The sequence below is a fragment of the Ochotona curzoniae genome, unplaced genomic scaffold (genome assembly GCF_017591425.1).
Source record: "Ochotona curzoniae isolate NIBS_2020 unplaced genomic scaffold, NIBS_Ocur_1.0 scaffold_1037, whole genome shotgun sequence".
NCBI lineage: Eukaryota > Metazoa > Chordata > Mammalia > Lagomorpha > Ochotonidae > Ochotona > Ochotona curzoniae.
In genome coordinates, this window is record NW_024467083.1 from 4,076,540 (window position 1) to 4,095,962 (window position 19,423).

Genomic DNA, 19,423 nt, shown 5'->3' on the forward strand with positions numbered 1-19,423 from the left:
CTCACAGTCCCTTCTACCGCTGATTTTTATGACTTCAACTGGGCAATTCCCAAACCGAAAACCTCAACCTGCCTAACTTGGGATTCAACTTCTTCAGCGGGCCACTGCCTCACCTAAAAACGCCAAGGTCACGGGCAAGTGGCTAAAGTTCCCACTGACCTTGGGTAACCTCTGGGGGTCCTTCTCTCTCTTGGTACACAAGGTCAGCTCACACTGGAGGAAGAGCAGCGAAGTGTTGAACACCGGCTTGAAGACAAAACTGAATCGCTTCTTGTCTATCTCGGCTTGCGGGATGGGAAAGTGCACCTTCTTGGGACTGTAGAATTTGACTGATTCATCTTTTGGACAAATGTTCTCAATGATGGTGTAATCGGACATCCTATCCGGGTTCGAATATGGGGAGATAAAGCATGTCTGGATGGCAAACCCCAGCTCCTGGTCAGCCTTGGTGACAGACACCTAGGGAAGGACAGAAAGATGAACTTAGAAACATGGCAGCAAGTCACTTCTACCACAGGCACAGAGCAATGCACCCACATGACCCTTGGCATGAGATGCTGTTTATTTTCATTTTCTTAACACATGTGCAGCTTCCCTTTCTCACTGCCAAAGTAACAAACACTTGTCGAAGAAAGGTATTTCCATCTAAACTGGATGGGGACAGTACATTATTTGGTTCAAATGCCAGTCTGGAATGCAAGATAAATACATGTCTTCAACCTTCCGCAAGCCCTCGGGGACAGATAAAAAACAATGAGCACACCATATACCTCATGTGGATTTTTCCAAAATAAGTAAAACATAGGTAATGCCCTTAATATTAAAACAGGGTACACTTGTAACACAAGATTTAAAAGCAATTACTCAAAAAAGAAATTATTTCAGAGGCAGAATCTATTCCAGCCAGGTAGGCAAAGGCAAGCTTCCCAACAAGCACAGAGCAAACTAAAGGCTGCAGGAAAACAGGGCCCTGGTGAAGCCCTGCCTCACTCACCAGCAGACCCGAGCCGGCCCCGGGAGCTGGACGTCAGGCACGCTGCAAGCTGGTGGCCATCACAGCCCTGGCAACGTGGCCCAGCTGCTCAGAGGACCGTGCCAAGGACTCTCCCCTTCACTCTGTAAGCCCAGGGGTATTTTAAGGGAAATCTAATATGGAAACTGTTCCAAGTCATTTACACTTCCCTCTTACAAAACATTTGCATGGGCCAGGTCCAAACCTTGTTAAGGTTCTTTTCTTTAGAAACAGGAAGTTGTGTTGAGCCAAGTGTAAACAGAATTCAAACCTCAACCATCCTGAACTCGACTTAAAGTCTCCAGATCAGGCTGGATTCTCCATTGGGTGACACTGTGTGAACTACCCCGCCCCCCCCAACTCACCCCTACCCCCATGCCTCATTCCTTCACTAAACTTAGGATGAAAATAAACTTAAACCACTTTAGAAATAAAGTCAGTTTTTACACCCCTAGGCCAGTGGCCTCAGAATCCTCTCAGGAGACATGGAGATATAAACAAACTTTCCATTCTGAGATACCCAGGGGAACCCCCTGACATTGTCCGGGGCCTCGAATCCACAGCCCTGTTATGAGAGATTTCCCCCACAGTTAACCAGCACACTCTCAACGATCAAGGTGCTGAGAAGGAAGAGGGTGTCACTATGATGTCATCCCTCTACAAACTTCTACTCCTCACTGTTTTTTTTCAGTCTTTCTGATGAACAAGCTAGTCCACTTTGGAAAGACGGCAAACGACATATACCTTATTACTAAAAAGTACTCTTCAACAAAATCAGCCACAGTGTAAAAATATGTAACAGGGTGACTGCAAATCTTTATTCTCAAAGAAGGTATGTAATGGCATAATGTCTGGGCTCTCCAAAATTCTGCTTTAGAATGGGAAAAAAAAATATTGGCAGCAAGTCCTTAAAGGGGCTGGAAAGGCCTGGCAGGAGGACTGGGGCCTCCCAAGTGAGTAGGTCTCAAGAAATCACATGCTCAGGCTCAGTTTCCTCACCTACAGAACAAGGACTCTGCCACTGTGAGATACAGTTCCTGGGGTCATTAGCAAGCTGGCAGTCACATGCCAACAATAAGGCCTACAGGTGATCAATACACATGGCCTATCAGCAGTAATACTATTCCCCATTGAAATCTGGGGAGAGGGGTTACAGACAATTTTTTAAGTCCCCAAGTCAAACAAATTGAAAGAGAAACTCCCATTATGGGACCAGGGCTCACACACAGATGACCAAAGAACAGATGGAAAAATGGTTAATGTCTTGGATTAAAGAAGACTGTGGCCAAGAGCGAACAGAGGATTCTGGGAAGAGAAATCAGAGATGCAGGGGAGAAGAAATGTGGAAGCAGTTTTTTTAGGCCTAGTCCATGATTTATGAAGCTTTACTTGACAGAGGTAAACACTTTTCCTATCACAAGTGACATCTGAACTGGAAGACAAAGACCAAGCAAAGATTGAGATTTCCTCTTGTATTGTAGTTTTAAACAACAGTAAAATAAAGCAGTTTGCAATCAGCTCTTCCATTCTCCTCAATGTACTTGACATTAAAAATGGTAGCAAAAAAGACCTAGGGCATTTATTTTTCATCAGTTGACAATATCTCATAAAGTTTAACTACCAAAAAGTACTTAGCATAAGATATGGACGAGAACAAAAAAATCCAACTTACAACACGGGTCAAGTAAGCTAACCCTGTGGAGGTGGGGAAAGAATAGACGACATCAGTGTGAGACCCACAAGCAAGACTGGTCACTGAGGAGCAAGAAGCAGAGCCATGAGCTCGCCGAACCAGGCACACACTTGGAAAAGGACCAACTGCACTTAGGCAGCACCCCTGAAGCCCAGGGCACAACAGGGAGTTGCTGACCGACTGAACATGTGGACTGTGTAGCCAGGAAAGCAAGAGGGATTAGGAAAGATCTATGACTAAGAACAGTGGGTAGAGAGCTGTATATTATCCTCAGCGGAGAAAGAAAATGCTTCCCAAAAGAGCAAAGTTCTCAAGAGGCAGGTGCGGGAGGGGCAGAAGCCACACGATCAGTGAAACCAGCAGCCAGAGCCAGTGGGCATGGTGCCAAACTGGGTCAAATGTGAGAGTTAATTTCCTCCCCCGAGCAGAACTGCAGGCACTGGAGTCACGTCTAAGGTATGGAAGTATCCCATTTCCACCCTGAGCTGCTCTCCCCTTCCACCGGCCAGCTTTTCGCCTCACATCAAAACAGCACACCTGCGGATGCCATTCTTCCACGACAGCAGGCAAAATGGAAACATAGTCGTGAGAACTCAGCAAAGCTTGTGCCTCAATTTTCACATCCACAAAATGGAAATATTGTTAGTCTGTACAAGTCAGACTGTTCTGAAGAATTAATGAATTGCTATAATTCTTACAAGTGGGTCTGGTACATAATAAAGCTTCAGGAAACATGTGCTATTATGATTTCATTATGACCACCACTACCTAATGTTTGGCTGTCATCTCATGTGCATGCTACTTACACTAACGGTATGTGCAGGGCACGCTTTCAATACATTCACTCATTTGGAAACAAGTCAAGAAAAAAATGAACCAATCTCCTTGAGATATGGTAGCATACTGCATTTTGCTTAAAAGTGTATAGAATTTAACCTAATGTATGAAATCCTGAAGTTTCCTGCTCTGGTCAGAAGCCAATTTGGAAATGTTTTTTTGAGCCAAGCCCTCACTCAGATCGGGTCAAGTGCCCTGGGAGGGTCAGGGTAGCAGAGGAGGAGGTATGTACAGTGTGTTCTAGCTCCTGTCAGAGGGACTACCGCTCAGCACTAACCTAAAAGCCTAGGGTCAGGTCTCACCTCTACATAAACGTGGCCATTTTCTGTGACAGAGAAGATGCCCTGGGAGGGCACCAGGAAGAGGTCGGTGTTATACAGCTCCATGTTGAAACTGATGTTTCCGTTGGCCTGGTCCAGGAAGCTACTTGGGTTCCCTGGCTGCTGCAGGCTGCAATTAAACTGGAAAAATAAATACATAAAATCACTGTCACATGAAGGACAAATGCCCTGTAGCTTCAAGAGTTTGGGCCTTTAATATGCTTGTATTTTCACAATAACCCCTGATTAAACTCAAACAAACTTGAAGGTTCCTCAAAAAGTCTATAAAGGGACCCTGTGCAATGGCCTAGTAGCTAAATCCTTGCCTTGCATGCCCAGGATCCAATTTGGGCACTGGCTTGTGTCCCAGCTGCTCCACTTCTCATCTAGCTCCTTGCCTTTGGCCTGGGAAAGCAGTCGAGGACGGCCCAAAGTCTTGGGACTGACCCTGCACCCACGTGGGAGACCTGGAAGAAGCTCCTGGCTCCAGGTTTCAGATCGATTCAGCTCTGGCCCTTGCGGCCACTTGGAGAATGAACCAGTGGATGGAAGATCTTTCTCTCTACCTCCTTCTCTCTGTAAATTTTCCTTTTCCAATAGAAATAAATAAACAAATCTTTATAAAAAAAAAAGTCTGAAAAATAGATTTAACACGTAAGGTTATTTTGGTGCCAAAAAAAAAAAAAATTTCTGCAATCCATGCATGATTTTCTCAGAATGCACATTTTCAACAGACTTTTAGATGACTCCTGTAGACAAAACTCTCCATAAACTACCCACTGAAAACAGACTCACCGGCAGGATTTCAGGACGGCTAATGAAGGAAGGCTCTCCCTCATCCATGTCTCCGGGAAAGCCATTGTCTCCTGACTCCAGGTCTTCATAACCTTCAGGCCAGCCACTGCTGTCCATGGGGGTCAGCCCTTTTATCACAACCTAGAAGACAAAGCAAGCACAGCTTACACTACCGAATTACCCAGCCACACACACATTTAGTTCTACCTTACATTAACACCCATGGAAGGAGTTAGGTACAAACTGAAAATCTGATTTGAAAACAGAAACAGCAACAACAGAAAACTCCACGCATTTTAGGATTTCATTTCAAAGTGGGAAGCAATAAGGAGAATCCTAATTAGGTTTGAACTAGGAGCTTTATTTTCTCAAAGATGCAAAAATTGATTTTACAACTAGATGGAGAAAATGCAAATTAATTAGAAAATGGAAAAACACTAGACGCTGAAATGGAGTTGAATGGGATTGTTGCTTGCCAATATGGCAGAGGGACCATATAGGCAAGGATCTGGATACTAAAAACTCTAAGAAATACAAAGACTTGGCCATGGTAGGCTTAAAGATTTATAAAAACTTTTATTTGAATTAGAAGTCAGGATATGGGAACTCAATCCAGGTCTCCCACGCACGCAGCAGGGATGCTTACACCACGCACCTGCTGCTTCCCACTGTTGGAAAGCTAGACGTGGGAGCCAGAGGCGACACTCGAACCCAGGCTCTCTCCTGGGGTTAGAGCCTCCCAAATGCATCCCAAGCCCTGTACCAAATATACCACCCATACAGTCTCAGATAATTTCATAAAGATCTTCTCAAATCTGAAATCACTTTTTAGAGAAGTTGGCCTACCTGTGGATGAGATCCAAGTAAGCCTAGAGAAACCAGCCATCTGGCTGCTCAGTTGTGCAGAGCTTCTCACTGAGAGCCTAAGACATTGAGGTTTATCTCCCAAAGAGCCAGGCCATTTGATCCTCTGCTTGGATGCAAAGAGGAGTCCTAATCTCCCTGCCAGTGAACCCTTTAGCATCAAGTGTCAGAAGGAGGGAGTTGGTGAGATCACCACAACCCCAGCTGAGCAAACAGGACCTTCCTATTCTCCAAAATTCAGGGGGAAAAAAAAGCAAATGAAAAAAGAGGTCAGGGTCCATGCAAATTCTTTTTTCTTGAGACCTGACACTTGAGTTTGTTCAGGCTCCTGCTCATCTTCAGACACACAGAAAGACTAGCGGTAAGGCAACACCAGGAAGCCTCTGACAGAAGGCAAAGAGTGATGCTACAGGACACGCACCGAATTGTAGTAGACCACGCCATTAGGGACTGAGCGCCGGTGGCGGGTGCCACAGCCATTCAGCGGAGACTCCAGGATGAAGTGGGTGCCATTCAGCCTGGCCTTGCAGCGAGGATCCAACAACGTGACCTCCATGCCTGAGTAGCTGCTGGTCTGCAACAACAATTAGCAAAAACACAATGGGGCTGGCAAGCACTAGGGTTGCATGTAGTTAACACATGCTGCCTGATCTGGCCAATGAAGGCAGGAGGCACGCATTCTGCCCCTTTCCCCCAAGGACTGTTGGTTTGCCTTGGAAATTCAAGAGCAAAATACTGACACACAAGGATCTTGCCCCCTCCTAGAGAACAGCAGGACCCACGTGAGGATCACAGCCAAGAGGAAGGGGTTCCTCTCTTCCTCTGAGAAAACAGAAGTCACCAGAGCTCAAAAAGTGAGGGAGCTGGAGGGAAATCAAGCAGACAGCCCAGAGTGAGATGGAGGCAGCCATCTTCTCTCCTTACAGAAGCTGCACTGACCTGAAAAGCGTCTTTTTCTACAGCCACAGTCATCTTGTCACTGTCACATTTGACTGACAGGGCAACATTCATGCTCCCTTGCATCTCTTCTGGCTCTCTGGGACTAGGAAACAGTTGCATGCTGGGGATGACAGGGTCCTTCAGCCTAGGGATCCGAGTTTCACCTTCTCCCTTCCGGCTTTTCCTGGGGAGATCTGGGAAAGGGAAGGGGAGACCTCCGTTTCGGCCTCCCCCGCCCCGGAAGGGCGGGTTTTCCAGGGTAGGCAAGGAGCTGGGGTCCAGCAGGATGCGTAGTTCAGGAGGGATGGCATGGACTTCCTCATCTCTCATCTCCTCTGTGGCGACAGAGAAAGTAAAACAGCATTAATGTTGCCACCAGGCCACAGGCATCGCCAGCAAATGCAGAACAGGAGCAATTAGTTAAAACTGACAAGTGTAAAATTACTTTTAACAAGTAATGTATTTAAGCAACCAGGAGACTGGAAGCCTGGTACCTAATCCTGGTCTCTCCACCAAGCTCAGTGTCTTTGAGCAGTTGGCTTATTTCTCTGTGCCTCAATTTCCCAAAATGTATAAAGATCAGATGACATCAGTGGTTCTCAAAGGACTACACTTTACAATTACTCTGAGAACATAAAAAAAGAAATCTCTATACCCAGATTGTAGCTGCCAATTAAAATGTAAAATCTCTGGGGGGAGACCCATTCTTATATTTCAAACTCTCCATGCAATTGGAATGTACAGCCCAGGTGGGGATCATAGTGATAGCTAATTTCTAAATACAAGAGACAAAAATTTGTGACTTCACTAAGTTGCACAGGGCCACACTATTCCATTCAAATACCACTGTAATGCTTCTCTTAAATCTAGAGATTTTTTGAGCAGTTTTTCTAAAGATTTCTTGAAACAATATTAGTATTTGTTATTATCTGAAAGGCAGGCAGGGAGACAACTTTCATCTGTGGAGGTCACTCCCAAAATGCCTACCGCAAACAGGGCTGGCAAGGACCCAAGCACTTGAGCTATCACCTGTTGCCCTTGCTAGATTGGAGCATAGCCAACATTTCAAAACAGGCTGGCTAATATTGGATTGGGCATCCCAAATGGCATCTTAACCACTATGGCACACACCTATCTCCAGTACTAACATTTTAAAAATTAGTGGGGTATGGTGCTGTGTCTTCAGCATCGGCATCCCATATGGGTGCCAGTTTGAGTCTGTTTCTCCTGCTGAAGTGTCTGGGAACACACTGAAAGATGGCCCATGTATTTTGGGGTCCCTGACACCATGTTTGAGACCTGGTTGAAGCCCCTGGTTCCTGGTATCAGACCAGCCCAGTTATGGCCACTTGGAGAGTCAAACAATGGATGGGAGACTTCTCTCGCTCTAATTCTGCCTTTCAATATTTGGCTGGGGGAGGTGTTGTCATAGAGGTTAAGTGAGTGAATAAACAGGAGCAAGGAGACTTGAACTGGTTCTTCTAACCTTCGTTCTGAGAGCATTACAATCATGAGGAGTGCCGGAAGTGAGGAACAGGTCTGGGAACAGAATCCTGCAGCTTGAGTCAGGCTCACTGTAAGACTCTTTCAAAAATCTCATGAACTTGTTGAGCCTCTGCTTTCTGCTCTATCAAAGTAAAGTGGCAACGCTGCCCCCTAACCGGGTTGGAAGCCCCAGTGTGAGTTCCCACGACCATCTTCCTAGAAGAGGCAGGTTTTGACCACGGTCTTCTTTCCTGCAGTGGTAACCCCACTGTATTCTCAGCCATAAGTGGTCCCGTGATGGTTCTAGTAGGAGAACCCTGGCCAATGTATCTCTAATGTGGTCACAGCAGTGATCTAAGGCAAGGTGCTCTGACATGCAAACACCTTGACAATACTAAGATGTGTATTTCAGCTTCATTTATTACAATTCAAGACCTTTTTAAGCCTGACACTAAATAGCACATATATTAGTAAAATGTATAACAGAAAAACTGCACCATAGAAGCTGAAATGAGATACGTTTATGAGAGAGCTCTATTTGGGACATTTTTTTTCATACAAGTAAATACATTTAAAAAAATCACATCTTACCATGGTTTTCAAGTCGAAGATGAAATCTATTAGCCACAGGGGCCATGGTGTATGAAGTTACTGGGCTATAGCCATTGTCCAAAGCCCACTTCACCAAGTTCTCTTGGGTGGAAGGAATATCATCTCTTACAGACTTGGTCATGGTCATAGACCTTTCACTCTCTTTCCCAAAACCAATACTGTTAGGAGCCTACAGAGAACAGTAAAATAAATCTCAATCATGAATGTAAAGATAAATAATATTTTAAACAAATCTTTCACAGAAAGGAAGAGACACCTATTCATGCTATCTGCTCATGTTGCTTGGGTAGTTTATCTTAATAAAAATACAACGACAGTTAAAGAGCTGCATATTATATATATTTTCTGTGTTATACAGAGTTAAATGTTGAAGTCCTTAACACACTCATCAAATCTGTACACCAAACTTTCTCCTGTTTCTATTTACAATTAGGTATAAAGTACACAAATTTACATGTTTAACTTCCTATAACCCAAGATTTAAATGAAAGCACAATCAAGTTGCCTTGAAAGGAAGACTAGCCCATCCTTACTTATTAAATCCCATTTGGCAAAACTGTCAACGTTGATATTTTGTTTATAATTTATGATCAAGCTGATGTTTGTGCAACTGCTCATTTGCCAGTTCTTTTAACTGACAATGCTAACAGTTTATGTTCTAAAATATTACTTAATTTAGATTACCTTTCCTCTGCCTGTTAATTTTTTTAGGTCTATTTATTTATTTGAAAAGCAGAATTAGAGAGAGGTGGGGGAGAGAGGGAGGAAGGAAGGGAGAGATGTAAGAAAAGAGGAAGTGGGAGGGGGAGAGAGAGAGGGAGAAAGAGAGGGAGAGAGGGGGGAGAGAGAGAAGGAGAGGGAGAGAGGGAGAGAGAGAGGGGGAGAGGGATAGAGGGAGAGAGGGAGGGAGAGAGGGAGAGAGGGAGAGAGAGAAGGAGAGGGAGAGAGGGAGAGAGAGAGGGAGAGAGAGGGGGAGAGAGACAGAGACAGACAGAGATCTTTGATTTGTTGATTTACTCCCCAGATTGCTACAAAGGCCAGGGCTATACCAGGTCAAAGCTGGGAACTGGGAGAATGCTTCATCCGCCTTTCCCATATAGGTAACGGGGCCCAGACGTTTGGACCATCCCCTGATACTTTCCCAGGCTGTTGAGCAGGGAGCTGGATTGGAAATGAAACAGCTGGGACACGAACTGATACCCATATGGGATGATGTTATTGTCTTTATCCCCTATTAAGCAAGGTTATTAATGTTTTATCCAATATTACAAGTAGGTCAGAAAATTTGTATTTAGTGGGAAATCAGTTATGAAATTAAAAATCATACAAACTCTTTCAGGAAAGAATCTAACTGCACTCTGAATAACCAAGACATGAGAGGTGAATTTCTGCATCACTTGGGGACTCATGTAACTGAGTGGTCTAGTGCGAGGGCGACACAGCCAGACGCTGCAGAGGGTTCTCAAAGGGCTGGCCCCACCTTTTCAACAACTGTTGTACCAGGCGGCAAAGTCCCTCCAGCATACAGCTTATGCCATTTTCACGCTGTATAAAAATCTCTTTAATTTCCATGCCCATTGATTTTGCCCTGCACACATGCAGCATTTTTCCTCAATTCCTCATTTGTTTCCCATTCTCTTTGCCCTTAACATGACTAAATACTAATCTTTTCCCACTGTAACACCATAAGAGATTCACAGGCTCTAAGTTCTCTTGGCCTCATTGATAGTGGGAGATTGGCTGGGGACACATGTATTTAACTTCAGGGCTTAAAAGATCTCACCCAAAGGACTTATGCATGGGAAAACTGCCAGTCTGGCTAGCCAGCACCCTGGCATTCAGAGAAACCAGGCAGTTTTAGTTCAAGTTGTGCAGCCAGGTGTTAACTCAGTTCCACATACTCAAAGTGCTACAGCTCTCGCTTGAAATCAGGGCAAATTTCTTAGTTGCTGGTTAGAAAAACAGCAACTAAGGACAAGAAATGCTGAGGGGTCAAGGAAGGAGAGAATGCCAAGCTGAAGTCAGGGAGGATGTGATTTGTCCCTGGGAGTTTTCATTCATTTGGTCAACAACAGTTTCTTTGGCACAGCTTCTTCCAGTACTTCAAAGCAGCACATCATTTTGATCGGCTGGAATTGGATCACTGGCCTAACCAGTACTGCTTGGCCTCATCTGCCCTGTTTTCCATGTTGTTGGACAGCTGAGAAAATCCTATATTTCCAGAAAACTACCATCATCGCTGCCACCTGTCCTTTTGTCCCAATACATAATGATCTGCTCATACCTTTCCACATAAAATCTATATATTGATTAGACTTAAGAATTGAAATGACAGACAACCATCTACACGACTGCCAAGGAACAAGGCTTGGCACAATGGCAGGTACATTGCTTCTCAGCACTAGACAAATTCCTCACTCCATATCTCTAGGAGTCCCTGAGTTTCTTCCAAACTTAGCAGAGCTATTTCAAATGGGAGAGTTCTTAGGGGTCTCGAGATATCACCATTTTTCCCAGCTACCATATCATGAGAGATGGTGAACCAGGTAAAGAATTTAAAGTGCCTCTACAGCCCCTCAAGTTTGCATCAGAACTGATGTATGGGGGGAAACAGTGGCGCAATGGGTGAGTCACAGAGTACAGTGCATACGCACTTAGGGATCGTAATTAAAAAAATCCTTTCTAAGAACTGGATGACACCAACCTTGAAGTCCTGAGGCCACATGAAACAGAGTCAGAGGAAACCCGTGACCAATTTCCTCTATCCATTCTTTAATATTTTAGCAGTTCTTCCGGCCATAAAAGTAAGTATGCAGGGTCCCCAAAGGATCTGAAGCTCTGAAGCGCAGGAGCCAGAGCTGTATACGGCAAGGTGGGGACTTCAGTGTTCCTCTTTCTGTCTTTGGCTTCGCTTTTGACTATTCTGGATACTTGAAGAAAACATTCTGCCCATGCCCCGTGGAAAACACATGTTGTAGAAAAAAGTATGCGTGAATTTCATTTTGTTTGTGTGTGTACCAAGAAAGGATGTTGGGTCTAGTGATTGAGATGCTGACTGGAGCACCTGCATCTTGGATCAAGCGCCTGGGTTTGAGCCTGGCTGCACGCCCAATGGCAGTCTGCCAGCTCTGGGTAGCCATGGTGGGCATCCAGGGGGGTGAGCCAGGGATGGAGTGCAAGTGCTCTCTCTTTCCCCCATCTCTCAAATAAATCATAATTGACAAACATTTTTTGCGCCAAATTAAACATGGTTTAACTCCATTCTCTGCTAACTTTTTGTACTACTCCCATTCATGGTTCAGCCACCTATGTTTAATGGTGCTTTGCTTTAAATTTACCCGTCAAGTTTCTTATGATTCCTTCAGTACTAGACGTGTTTTTTGGTTTTTATCTTTCTTTGAGAAGAACTGCTGCTGGTAAGAAGATAAACCCCATTTTACACTAAGTGGTATGCTAGGAGCTTTCTGAACATTCTTTTATTTAATTTTCTTCTTAAAAATAGGGAGTTGGGAATGACAATTTGTTAGGGAAGGAGAATCCAAGAGTCACATGCCCACCTAGGAATTAATTCACCCTGTGCCTGCAGTGCACCCAGTGCTTTAGGTGACATGCCTGTGCCCTCTTAACAAATACTTGTTGAATAAGTGAGTCAACAGACACATGAACTTAGCTCAACCTCACAATCACTCTCAAGGTGTATACTATCATCATATCCATTTTATAAGAAGACAGACTGTCTAGTGAGTCTCACCAGTATGCACTAGCAGTAATGATAAATTAGATGAGGTTTTTGATGTAGCCCAGTCTGACTCAAATCCAGGATTCTTGCCACTCTACTATTCTGTCTAGAAAGCAAATGCTAGAAGCAAAGTATCCATGATGCCTTTGCTCCTTTGCTGTCAAAAAAAATTTTTTTTTAATTTATTTGAGAGGCAGAGAGGCCCAGAGAATGAGGCTGTCTCATCTGGGGGTCCCTACTCCAAATGCTCACATTAGCTGGGGCTGGGTCAGGATCAAGCTCCACAGCCAAGGACTCAACACAGATGCCACACGTGTCCCATCTACTTGAGTCATCACCTTTGCCTCTTGTGATCTGCATCAGCCGGAAGCTAGAGACGGGAGTCAGAGCCAGACCTTGACCTCAGGTCCTCTGCTAGGCAACACAGGCATCTCCCCCTGCAGCCTCACCACTAGGCCAAACGCCTGCCACCACTCTCCCTTTCTAAGCACTAATGCATACATTTATATGAACAGATAGCCTTCCCTCACAGCATAGAATTCACATCTGAGACAGGGAGTTAGGAAATCACAAAGCATGATACTGATTGGGAGAATGAAACAGAACATTATGAAACATGACCTAATTGTTCAGTCATGTCCTGCATTGTCCAAAATTGGCCAGGAACAGGAGGATAGCCAAGGAGAGGGAGATAAACAGATCTTGCTTGGGATGAGCAATCTCATTTCTAGCCTTTCTGATTCCTAGGAGAGATTAGGACACTGAGTGGACTCTAACACTCAGGGAGAGAAAGAGCTGGGGACGGGGTCAGGGCCCAAGGAATAGTTACACAAGCACTTCAGCAGGGAATTAAACTGTACCGTATGTTTTTGCTTTTCAAAGCACGATTCCCTTTCCTGTTTTTGTTATTCTGAAATCAAAAACATTTGGCCAGTGTGCCAGGCAGCAAGAGCGGCAGACAGCCCAGGTCACTGACACCCCTCATGCCATGCCAGGGAGGGCAATCTAAACATCTCTGGCTTCAGAAAGTCACGGCCACACTTTGCACTCAATACCAAAGTAGTGTATCACCGTTACACATGCTGACTTGTTAGGACTGTCCCAAAGTTAACAAAGAAAAAAAACCCACAGGAACCAGAGGTAATGACTTAAAAATGAAGTTAGTGTGTTCATGACCTTGCCTGCTGCTTTTGTGGAGGGCTTTTACACGACACTGCACAGGGAACTGTTGGCTTTCCTTACTGCTGGATCAGGGGAAGGTGCCATGTATGACTAAATAATACAAGAAGCAAAGGCATGGTTCTCCTAAAACACTGAAAATATAAAGCCTACCACAACTGATTTGATGCAGCTACTAAGAGAGACACTGCCTACTTGGGAGGGGGGCACACTGACTCAATATTCATCCTCTGCCTGCCAATGCCAGTGTCCCAAATTGGCACTGACTCTAGCCCTGGCAGCTGCACTTATGATCCAGTACCCTGCTATGGCCTGGGAAAGTAGCAGAGGATGGCCTAAAGTCTTGGTACCATCAGAAACCTGGAAGAGGCTCCTGGCTCCTGGCTTCGGATCAGCTCACCTCTGGTCACTGTGGCCATTTGTGGAGTGAACCAGCAGACAGAATATTTCTCCCTCTGTTTCTCTTTCTCTCTACAAATCTACCTAACAAATACAAATAAATCTTTTTTAAAAATACAATGCATAAACACTTGATCCCATAAAATAAAAGGGCTAACAATTTGCTAAAAGATGGAGAGGATGATTTCTCTCTTTTAATATAATTACTTTAACATTGTGCTAAATAAGTAGTCCCTATTTATAGCTAAGACTATAACTTTATCAAAATTGCACATCCAGCTTTTAAAGAGCCTCTTCTGCAGATCATTCCAACCAGTAGTCTCCTTGAGATTTCCTTCACAAAGTGACCAGACTTTCCCAGAATCCTCTATCTAACCTCAGAATCAGTGTGATTTTTCTTCTATCTGTGTATTTGAAATGTAGAATCACACATACACACAAAAGGAGAGAGAGAGGCAGACCTCCCATCTGCTGATTCACTCCCCAAAAGCATATAACAGCTGGTGCTAGACCAGGCTGAAACCAGGAGCCCAAAAATCAATCCAGCTATCCCAGCTGGGTGACAGGATAGGGACTCCAGTACCTGAACCATCACCTGCTGCCTCCAAGGTTACACATTAGCAAGAAACTGGATCTGAAGCAGAGCAGCGACTGAAACCCAGGCAAGCAATGTAGGATGTGGGTGCTCCAAGTGGTATACTAACTGCTATACCAAATTCCTGACCCAATTACTATGATTCTTCTCTCAGTGTTTCATGCTTAGCAGTTTGGAGCAGGCGGGAAGACATGCCAATGCCAAAAGAACAGCACATGATGTGAACTGGGGTCATCCTGATTTCCCATGCCTTCCCCATGTCCCTAACACCAAAGCAAGAGTCGATTCCCAGGACCTGAGGCCCGTACAGCATTTAGCCCTGCAACACTTCACTGTGCTCCTTATTTTACACTTCCTAGGACTGCAAAATACACTTCAGGAGTTTCGTCCATGAGGCCACTGGAGCTGAGAGAACTTCAGGGACATGCCCACCATCCCAGCTTGTAAGTGCACGTGCCAGGACACAAAGTCTGTCATGCCCCGTGCTGATATTTCAACCTCCACACTGACGCTCTCCATCAGGAGAAGCCAGAGATCAGCTTCCTCTGAAAAGTGAAAAATAACTGGGAGAGCTTAGAAAGTTCAAAGAGACAGAAACTTGAGAAAAACAACACATAGAAACCCAACTTAAATCACTGCCATTCGTCAAAACAAAGACATGCTTACAATAACTTTCAGGTTTCCCTTCACGTCAAAAGACTTGATCACCCAGTTGACAGACTTCTTGCACTTCAAGATGAGGATGAGATTTCTGACCACCTCGGGATGCTCACGAGAGGGTCTTATGTCAATTATTATATCCACCTGGAAAGCACTGGGAAGAGCAAACAAAGGCGAAGTTAGGACCCACATGCCAGGAAGTTGCAGCTCTCTCCCCTCTTCCAAGTCTTCGTGTTTCTAGTGTCTGGCCAGCTGATTAAAAAGTTGGAGTTGATCCTGGGCAAGTGACATGTGCAGAACAGATTGTTATTGCATACAAAACAAAATGATTTTACATAACAATGGAAACAAACTCCTGCTGATCATTAGCCAGGGATGCTTCTTTCCTCTTCTTTGAGAAAGCAACACCAAAATCAAGGTGGTTCCTTGACACAGGCACCATCAGAAAGGGACTTGGACAAACCAGAAGATAGACTTACTAAGGCAGAACTGTCGCTTTTGCTATCCAGCCTCTTCAGTGCAACTACATGCTCAGATACTCCTCCAAAACCAGAGGCAGACAGAACTTTGGTGTGTGGGTGGGTGGGGCTGGGGAGGGAGGGCTGTGATTAGGGGGGAATCACACTAATAAAAAACTTGGAAACTTCAAAGTTAGAGGCAAAGAGACTCTTGGCTTCTCTCAGGTTTGCTCAAACCATTTACAACTGCTGCAAAATCCTATCTGCATTTACTTTTCCCCAACTTCTGGATAGACAGTTATGAAAATAAAGAAAACAGATGGTCAACCGAGTAATTGCTAGAAAAGCAATGACCACCCCCACCCCCAACTTTTAAGAATTCCGTGTAGAAGGGAATTTCTTACTAAACAATATCTCCATGGTTCTAAACTTAAGGAAACGGTCTTTATTTTCATCTTGGTTTTATGTGCTTGCAAAGCATAAAATGAACAATGAACTCAAATGAAGCTGTGGGCTTCATAGCTAAGCATATGTGCCAGACTGCTTCCAGTTTTCATTGCCTTTGAATTTACCACACAACTCCTCATGTGGGATAGAATGGAATCCTACCAAAATGAATCTTCAGTTTACTCACTTCTGAAACCAAAACCTCATTCGAATTTTAACTCTGAAACCCCTCCACAACGTACACATTAACATTTTGAAGTCATCAGTGCCCATGAGATGTAGGCTACAGTGAGAGAAGGAACTTTTCCTCTTTTCTTAATTCCTGAATTATTCTCAATAGGGAGGGTCACATTTCCAGTCCAGGGGTAGGACACTGAGATGGTGACAGGAATGCAGGAGGAGATGAGTTCTTTCTCATGGCAACTTGGTATCTTCAAGTCTCCGTGAAAGGCCACTCCACCTCTCTCTTTCTCTCTCTCTCTCTCTCTCTCTCTCTCTCACACACACACACACACACACACATAGCTTTAAAGCAAACAGTTCTAAGTGTACACGTGCTCCAAGGACACAATGAATAAAACTTCATTAAGATCAGAACGTTCCAGAAATGGAAATTATGCTAATAAGGCACATTTTGTGATTTTCTTATCAGAGATAACCTCAGTCAAGGAGGATCATGAAGGTACAAGAGGGATAGTGTCCTATATAATACTGACAAGTCCAGAACAGACTTCTGCAACCCAGCTGGAATACAGAGGATTTGCAGACAGCTGCAGAATATGAAACATACCACTAGTGCCTATGTTCCCTCCTCAAAACTTTTGTGCACCACACCCAAAGTACTATGAGTTCCCTGACCACTGACACAGGGACGACAGCATTGCTCCTTGCCACCAGCCAGAAAATGAAAACAAAAAAACAAAAACCTTGGACTGTTTTCTTCTCTTGGGTTCAAAACAGAGCCTGATTCCACTTTTACTCTCTTACCTGTAGGGGTTGGAGTTGGGGGTGATCAGCTCGATGATGTGCACTTCCTTGTCCTGGGGCTGGCTGGCCATCACACAGCCTTCCGCTGCTTTGGGCTGCAGGTACTCGGCAAGGTAATTGAGGGAGAGAAAATTCTTCCCTATGTTGCATGTGGGAGGGAACACTTGATCTGAAAGGAAAGCAGCACAGGGCAGTCTGTGAGTCCACTGAGCTACCTGGAGCCAGTATCCAAGGAGGGGATGCTAGGGACATTGAACAGATGCAAGATGGTGAATCCAAAGACTAAAAGTGGGTCTTTATCTGTGGCTGCCCTGACCATGGTCACCAGTGACATCCTTATGCCCAACTCTAGTGGCCTTTTTAAAACTAAGTCCTCTCGTCCTTTCCTTTCTTGTCCTCATGCATTTCCTTTAACCTTTCTTTCAGACTGTTCCACTGGCTCCCTGTCCTCGGCTCATCTTTTAAACACTGATGGTCCTCAATCTTTAGTGCATGTCACAATGCACCTGCTTGGACCCCATCCCAAAGAATCTGATTCAGGACATCCGGGAGGAGGAGGAGGCAACTTGCTTTCTCTTTTGAAAACCCCATTGTTGATCCCAATGTAAACGAAGGCTAACAATCTTAGCTCCTTCCTCTTTTTGTGTCCAGTTTTTCCTATGATATCAGTCACTCCTCTGGCTGCCACTTTATCTAGACTGTGACTCCTCTCCTGAGCTGCAGACTTGGACTTTCATGTGTCTACCAAGCAACTCCTCCATGAAACTCCAACAGGCATTCCACGATCAGCATAGCCAGCACAAACCCCATTCTTTCTCCTTTCCTTATCTGTCATCAGCTCTCACAGAATATGCACCTGCAGACTCAATCCACCAGCAGCTTGAAAATGTTTGGAAAAAATAATGCATCTATAGTCAACATGTACAGGCCTTTTCCCTCGTCATTAATCCCTAAACAATGCAGTTTAACAACTATTTACATCGCATTTACACTGTGTCGGGTATTATCAGTAATCTAGAGATGATTCAAAGTACATGATGGAGAGAGTGCACGTGTATATGGTTTAGGCAAACACTACACTCTTTTACATAAGGACTTGACTATTGTTGGATTTAGGCATCCACAGGGGAGGAGCTGGAACCAACTCCCTAGAGACACCAAGAGACACCTGCATGCTCCTCCTTGCCTACTTGCTCTCTCAGCTGGAGAGCCAGCCACCTAATTCCATCTCTAGAGCAGCCTGTAGAATCATTCCAGCATAATTCCTCCTCACAGCACCATATACTCTAAAGTTTAAAGGCAGGCATTTGGGAAAAGCAGAGAGAGAGAGCAGAATTATACTCTCTTCTACAACCTCGACAGAGACAACCAACCCATGTTCACACAGCACTTTATGGTTTACACGGTGCCTTCACAAACACTTTCTCGCTGTGCTGATGGCCACCCACCACCTGCCCCCAGGAAAGTGATATGAGCAGCCGGAGCCTGAAGACACACTCCTCACTTCACAGCAACACCACTGACTGAGGCAGCGCTGGGGTAGACTGAGCTTCCAGAAGGAGGTTTAAACATTTAAACAGAACTTGGAAAAACTGCTGGCAGTGTGACAACAGGGCATAGTGCAGGGAAGTTCTAGATGCAGCAAGTTTTTTTTTAAGGAGTAATTAATCAGAGACCTGGCACTTCAATGAAATGGACTTCTGCCTTGGCCGTTTTAAAGGCAGGATGCCAGGTTTCACATCCACAGCAGAGTCTCACTAGGGAGTAAGGAATTAGTCCAGGAGGCTCCAAAAAGGGATTCATGCTGCCCCCTCTCCAACTTGTGCCACCTGCTGTGCAGACGCTTACAACAGACACTGGCATTATAGCCCTGGCCACAAAGGCACTAGGACAGAGAGAATGAGGGCAGTTCACAAGGCTTCTGGTTTTACAGGGCATTACAGGTGCACACGTGTTGGCTCTGTGTTCTGCCTTATTTGCTAAAATCCCCAGAGAAGAGAGCTCGAGGCCCCACTGGCTCTGCCGGCAAAGCCGCCCTCCTCCACATCTGCTGAGGGCTCAGCCAGATGCTCAGATGAGGTATGCACACTGTGCAGCTGCAGCCCCACAAGTGCTTCCCCAGAACACAGGATGGAAAATGATACTGGGAGGGCAGGGCTGAAATGTAATCAGGAATTCGAAGGTGTGTTTATGGGCCAGGGAGCACAAGAGACTAGAGCCCCCTGGGACTAGGGCCTGCAGATCCCATTCAATGGTGTGCCTGGCTGGTATCTGGCATGTGTAGGCTTATGGCATGGCGTTGCTGAGTTAATAAGAAATCGATGAGAGACTGGAGACAAATAGTAGACAATGTTTAATTGTCCGAAAGTTGCCATTTTGGACTCCATTTCCAGATGTGCAAC

At 44.9% G+C, this 19,423-nt stretch overlaps 1 protein-coding gene across 1 annotated transcript in view; it reads right to left on the reverse strand.

The window, feature by feature from the left end:
• Positions 1–19,423, reverse strand: part of TGFBR3 (transforming growth factor beta receptor 3) — a 199,871-nt gene that overhangs the window by 21,843 nt on the left and 158,605 nt on the right. The window contains exons 6-13 of the mRNA XM_040998995.1: positions 17,022–17,190; positions 15,136–15,283; positions 8,537–8,726; positions 6,461–6,795; positions 5,943–6,095; positions 4,658–4,798; positions 3,845–4,003; positions 160–459 (exon numbers count right to left, since the gene is read on the reverse strand). Of these exons, the coding sequence (XP_040854929.1) occupies positions 160–459; positions 3,845–4,003; positions 4,658–4,798; positions 5,943–6,095; positions 6,461–6,795; positions 8,537–8,726; positions 15,136–15,283; positions 17,022–17,190 (1,595 nt within the window). The remainder of the gene's footprint in view (positions 1–159; positions 460–3,844; positions 4,004–4,657; positions 4,799–5,942; positions 6,096–6,460; positions 6,796–8,536; positions 8,727–15,135; positions 15,284–17,021; positions 17,191–19,423) is intronic.